This window comes from Nicotiana tabacum, chromosome 3, assembly GCF_000715075.1.
Source record: "Nicotiana tabacum cultivar K326 chromosome 3, ASM71507v2, whole genome shotgun sequence".
In the NCBI taxonomy this organism is placed as follows: Eukaryota; Viridiplantae; Streptophyta; class Magnoliopsida; order Solanales; family Solanaceae; genus Nicotiana; species Nicotiana tabacum.
In genome coordinates, this window is record NC_134082.1 from 14,342,935 (window position 1) to 14,349,240 (window position 6,306).

The window sequence follows — 6,306 nt, forward strand, 5'->3', positions numbered from 1 at the left end:
TTACGAATAAGATTCCAAGCTTCAGGAATGGGAGGAAATGTTGTCGGGAGAATGTCCCTGATAGCAATAATAACGAACCGTTCCATCCATCCACGATCATGCCATCAGTGCTAGTAAGGATGTCATGGTGGACTCATTTGCTGAGATTTTGCACACCTCCACGGAATATCTTTGGGGAATAGAAATTGATCACATGAGCGAGGGCTAAGGTTTTCCTAATCTCAGAGGCACAGTCTTCGAAGAAAAGCCACCGTGCAGCATACTGATGGGCCTACTTGAGCCAAGAAAATTTGGTAACGATAGAAGAATTCTAGTATTATGGGGTCAATCTCATGACCCAATCTCAAAGTGAAAGGGTTCGTATAAATATACATGAAACCTGGTTTAGTGAAGGTAACACTCTCCGCCTCATTGGGGGCAAAGATTTCGATGTTATTCCAATCGCAATCTTCTTTCACGACGGGAATGTTGGAAAGATGAATGGAAGAATGATACAAGTGAGTAGACTAGTGTCTGTCTCTTTTGGGATTAACAGGTTCTTTTTGGACTTGAAGGTCTGACTGGTGTTAAGTTGAAGGCGCATGATGGTGTTAACGGTAGGAGGCTCGAAGTCGGCATCGACTTCTTTAGTTTTGTTCTTCTAGGGCCACCATCGAAGAGAAGGCCAGAGTTTTGAGGGAAGCAACGGAAGACATGATGATAAAAAAATTGGGTAAGAAAATTTTACTGAGAAGAATGGAAATTTGCAGTATGATTCTGAGGACATTTGAAGAAGAATAAGGATTTGTAAAAGTGAAAGGTAAAAGTGATGAATAGTGAATAAGTTTATAAGAGGCATAATTCATGGTCATGATTACCTAGAAAACTAGCAAAAATATTTGCTAAATCATGGGATAACACGTGTTTGAGTCATTAAATGTGAAGAGACATGCGTCCTTTCAAGTGTTAGAAACTATTCAGAAACTTACTCGTTAAGGAAAGAAGTTTTATCTACTTCACGATAACACTAAAGTATTGTCACCAAAAAGTAGGGGGATTATCTATATGTAGTAAAAGTGATTAGCGATAGGTAGATGAATGACGGGGTGACACATGTAACTAGAGACAGGTAATATGTGAGTTAGCAAATACTTGACATCTGATACAAACATGAGTTCGGTATTGTGTAAATTCCAAAGGCATGAGAACCGATAACAAAAATTCGAAAGGAAGACATCGGTTGGGAAAGACAACATTCAATGAGCTGTCATGATAAAGAATCTTTGTATTAATAGCCAGCCGTTATGCAGCCATCAATTGCGATTTTATTCTCATTCAAGAGGAGCTTGATTTGGGTACCTTGTCTTCTTAAATAAAGCTATAAATAGAAAAATTAGTATCCATCTGTACTCAAAGGCTATAATTCGCTCTCATATTATAAAATTACTTGTTTTCTTTTGTTCATATTATTGCTTTCGGAGAGGCTCATCATACAATCAGGCTTGTATTTCCTTTATAATCTTAACTCTATTCTTACTTATTTCATATTTTTGGATCGAGTTAATTTACGTGTTTATAAACCATGCTACAAGTTCAACTGTATTGTTTTACGAGTAAACACATATGGTGTGAGTGCTAACACTAGTTGATTAAAAACAACCTCCTCTTCGCTTTATAAAGAGTTAATCTTTTAGTTGGCTATTGAGGAGCTAGTAAATGCGACGCATGAGAACTGCACCATAAGGTAAAAGTGATAGATTTGCTCATATTGCCTCTATTTAATTTTATATGATGGTGTTACTGGATATGAAATTTAAAAACGAAAGAAATAACTTTTGTTGTATATCAAAAGTACCATTAGAATGTCTAGGCTTAAATATGTTAATAACATTTTCGTGGTTGTAAAAGTACCTTATTTAAGGTAAATGGGAAATCCAAAATTAAAGAGCTTCCAAATATAAAAAGATGTTTCGCACAAAGAAAAAGATAATTGAAAAGATGCCACATAAAATAGAATAGAAAGAGTATACTTTCTACGTCATATCTATTGTATGACGTCTTTAGATGGAAAGATAAAATGCCCCATGCAGTGGCGTACCTCATCATCGGAAAATTATACTATGAATACAGAAGTACAAGAAAATGTACTTCGTATATAAGTCAAAAAACACTTTTAATACACGTATTTTAAATCTTGAACACCCTTATTCACCACTGGCCCCACCTATGCCACATTCTAGAAAGGGGATGTAACAAAGAAGAAAGCTGAAATAAACATAAAACAATAACTTGACTGAAAAGGTAAGAACTTTTCCTCAAGAAAAAAGATTTGTCAATATCAACTATGCAATAGCACTTTGCATTCCCATAGTGTGTGTTAAAAAATCATCTTGTGACCTGTGAGGACTCCTCAAGTTACAAACACATCCAATACATTAACCAAAACAACTGTACAATCAGCTGATTCTGCAAATGTGCAGGTTCTTCAGCTTGAAAAACATAAAGGCAAAACATGAAAAGGCATCATATCATTTATTGAATTATTTAGCATAAAGGGGAGAAGCAGACGGTCTTGGATAAGCAACTGAAGTATGTTTATTACCAACATCACCAGCACTTCGTCTACGTGGTCTAGGCCGGTTGTTACCGTGGCTGCGAGTATTACCTGCATCTTTAGATTGTTGATAAAGTTGCTCTAGTTCTTTAACAATGTCACTCATGCTTGATCTAAACCGAGGATCTTTGGATAGGCACCGCAATGCCAGGTTAGCAACTTTACTCGCCACGTCCATTGAATACTGGCCTTCAAGACGGGTGTCCAGAACGCGGAAGACCTTACGTTTGTTACCTAGGTAAGGCTTTGCCCACTCCACCAGGTTGTGTTCTCCAGATGGTCTATTCTTGTCGATTGCTCTACGACCAGACAGCATTTCAAGGAGGACAACTCCAAAACTATACACATCACTCTTGGTAGTTAAATGACCTGTACCAAACCGATGAATTAGAAGGGAGATGGGCAAATACATAATTCAGGGTACATTTGATTTTATGATAACGTTTGAACTCAACATGTAAAGTCAATCAACAAGCTGATTTCTGTCTTATATTCAACTGATTGAAGCATCAACATCAAGAAATCAGAGTTCGTCAACAAAGAGCACGGTTCCTGACTTGGAGATGGAGCGGAAGTGCAAATGCATTATACGTGAATAAGGTTCTTGAGAATAAGCAAGAAAATTGAATCATAAGGAACATGATGTAAAAAATAAAAAATAAAAACAAAATGCACGTTAAGTGGATCTTGGATAAGAGCAGAATGCAGATCTTCCATCATAAAGGCAAAGATGCCCTGATCAGTATCTGTCTGTTGTTCCAAATTAATATGATACTCCATCAAAGTTGGGCTAAATGGGAACAAGAGATGAAACCAATGCACGAGTCAGGAAAAAGAAATCGTACCAGTGGCCATGTATTCTGGAGCTGCATATCCATAGGTCCCCATAACCCTTGTGGAGACATGGCTTTTATCACCTGTTGGTCCATCCTTTGCCAATCCAAAGTCCGAGAGCTTGGCAGTGTAATTCTACAATGTTATAAGAGAAACAACAGACCCAAGTAAGCTAAAGTTCCCTGGTTCGTAATTAGCAATTGCACAAAGATCTAATTCACAGCAGACATACTGAGTCAAGCAAAATATTCGAGGTTTTGAAGTCTCGATATATCACTTTGGTTTCAGCACTGTGGAGAAAAGCAAGCCCCTTTGCAGCTCCAAGAGCAACCTTCAATCGTAGGTTCCAAGATAGAGGCTGGAAATAAGATCCCCCTGTTACAGAACAACATACACTTTTACGCCAAAGGCTTCGCTGATCATAGTTTAGAGTTGAAATTACAAATGGCGGAGACAAAGAACTCACTTCTGAACAAATGGTTTTCCAAGCTGCCTCGAGGCATGAACTCATAAACCAAAAGCCGGTGTTCATCCTCCAAGCAATACCCGATCAACTTTACGAGATGAGGATGAGAAAACTGTCCCAAATAGTTTACTTCTGCCTATAAACATAGAGGCACAATAAAAGTTAGAACGCAGACAACCTTTACAATCTTGTGATACTCTCAGTTAAGAAAGTATTAGCACATAAACAAGCGCTGTAATAAGTAACGACAGTTCATGGGATAATCAGTGCACTTAAATGGAACACAAGAAACTCACCAGCCATTCCCTGTGACCTTGAAAACCTTCTTGATTCAGCCGTTTCACAGCAATGATCACACCTGTACCGGGCTTGGTAGCTGCAAATGTGTTCTCGTCAATCCACCCTTTGAAAACCGAGCCAAATCCACCTTCTCCCAGTACACTATCGGGACGAAAATTCCTAGTGGCTGTTCTGAGCTCAGAGAAACTGAAGCTCTTCAAATTGGCCGACTGCAATATCTCCCCTTCACTTCTGGGAGCCGGTGGCACGGTTGAGACCCTCGAGCTTGGATTGCTATCATATCCATCTGTGCTGACAGATCTTGAATTTAGCCCTGTTAACAATTATCTTAATATATTAGATAACTTGCTTTAAATGCCAGTATCCTTCAAAATTTAGCAAAAAATATCCTCATTCAACCACAAACAGCCACTTAAAACCAGAGATAGCAACATATATACTAATTAGGAAAACTCTTATTACCAAATAGTAGGGGTTCTATACTAACAAGTTAAAGATTAGCAAAAACTCCAACAACAACAACAACAAAAAACCCAGTATAATCCCAGCAGATGGCGTCTGGGGGAGGATACGGTGTATGCAGATCTTAAATCTACCTTGTGCAAGGTAAAGAGGCTGTTTCCCATAGACCCTCGGCTCCAACTAGCCAATTTGGTGAAACCCAAACTTATACACCTGTTAATTATTATGATGATGAAGTTGATTGTATTTCAGTTATATGAACTAAGACATGATCATCCTTAAATAAATCAATGAAAATTGAAATGAGTCAAACAAATTTGCAAATTGTGCAAGCAAAGAAGTAGAAAAATCACACCTTTGAAACACATTCTTACCTGTATGAAATGGGCTTTCAGCTTTAATTCTAGCACTCAAACAAATCCCCATTAGAAAACAAGAAAATCACCCTTTTCGAACTTCCCTTCTTCTACCACAAACTTCTCTTGCTCTGTATATCACAGAACACACAACCACTTGTAAAAAAAAAAACAGAGAGTAGATCCAAGTAGCTCAAAGCTGAAATATTATGAATATAAAAGTGAAACCCCTTTTTACAGCTCCCACCAAATGACTCTTTTTTTTCAAGAACCGAGAAATATAAAACTAAGAGAAGCAAAATAAAAAATAAACTAAAAGTAGAGACTTTTCAAGAAAAGAAGCACCCACCCCACCTCTACTTCTTTTTTTTTTAAAGAAAAGTCAGGAGGTAGGAAAGATAAGAAGATGATGGCTGTTTGTTGTAGAGCAGAGGTTTCTCTGAAGCTGAGAGGGAAAAAAAAGCCAAAGGAAAGGAAAGAGCTAAATTTGGCTTAAGTTTAGCATTGGTTTATAATCAATATAGTGACTTAGAGGAGAGGAGAGGAAGGTTGGTAGAAGGGGATATTAATGGCGGCATGGGTCCTACTTCCTAATCTTTAAGCTGTCTCTCTTTCTTTGGACTGCTGGTCTTTAATTCACACACACACACAGTAGAAAGAGATTGCTTTGAATTTGTATTGGTGCCATTTGTACTCTACCTAAGCTAGGTGAGGTTTGTAAAGCATGGTGTCACCTTTGTACAACCACAATAATTATTAAGTTATACTCCCTCCGTCTCGTACTAACGGTTGTGATCACTAAAAATGATTATCTCAAGTTATTTGTTATTATAAAAATTTAAGATAAAATTAATTATTTTTTTCCTTTTTTACACTTAGTAATAATTATTTTTGAAGACGAAGATAATACATAAATATAATAAATATTTAATGAGGAGAGATTATATTTTATGACATAAATAAGGGTAGAATAGTTCAATCTCTTTCCTAATTAATATTTTTTAAGGTGTGTGTAAAAGAGAAACACGACACATAATATGAGACGGGGGAAGTAAGTTATATGCATCCTCATTGTAAAATAAAAAATTATATTATTATATTATTTGATAATATTTATAGGTAAAAACTATAATTTTGAAAATAAGATAGTTTCCTACTATTGATAAAGATGATATGGTGAGTCTAAAATATACCGACGATATATATAACTTAAAATTTTAATTATTCACCTCAATCTATAATAAGTTAAAATCAAATACATGAATTTGCATCTGGATTTATCTCAGTCCAAAGTT

General features: G+C 36.6%; 1 protein-coding gene across 2 annotated transcripts; it reads right to left on the reverse strand.

Annotated features, from left to right (window-relative positions):
* Positions 1–2,268: 2,268 nt before the first annotated feature.
* LOC107814999 (putative serine/threonine-protein kinase PBL9) lies at positions 2,269–5,672 on the reverse strand. 2 transcript variants are annotated; one of them, XM_016640506.2, is made up of 7 exons: positions 5,361–5,649; positions 5,030–5,142; positions 4,190–4,506; positions 3,894–4,029; positions 3,660–3,802; positions 3,439–3,562; positions 2,269–2,962 (listed from the first exon to the last, which is right to left on the reverse strand). In XM_016640506.2, the coding sequence occupies exons 2-7, from the start codon at positions 5,079–5,081 to the stop codon at positions 2,520–2,522; spliced, it is 1,215 nt and encodes a 404-aa protein (XP_016495992.1). In that variant the 5' UTR covers positions 5,082–5,142; positions 5,361–5,649; the 3' UTR covers positions 2,269–2,519. The 2 variants fall into 2 exon arrangements, with proteins under 2 accessions (XP_016495992.1, XP_016495991.1); XM_016640505.2 differs by having other exon boundaries at positions 5,030–5,672.
* Between the last annotated feature and the right edge of the window lie 634 nt (positions 5,673–6,306).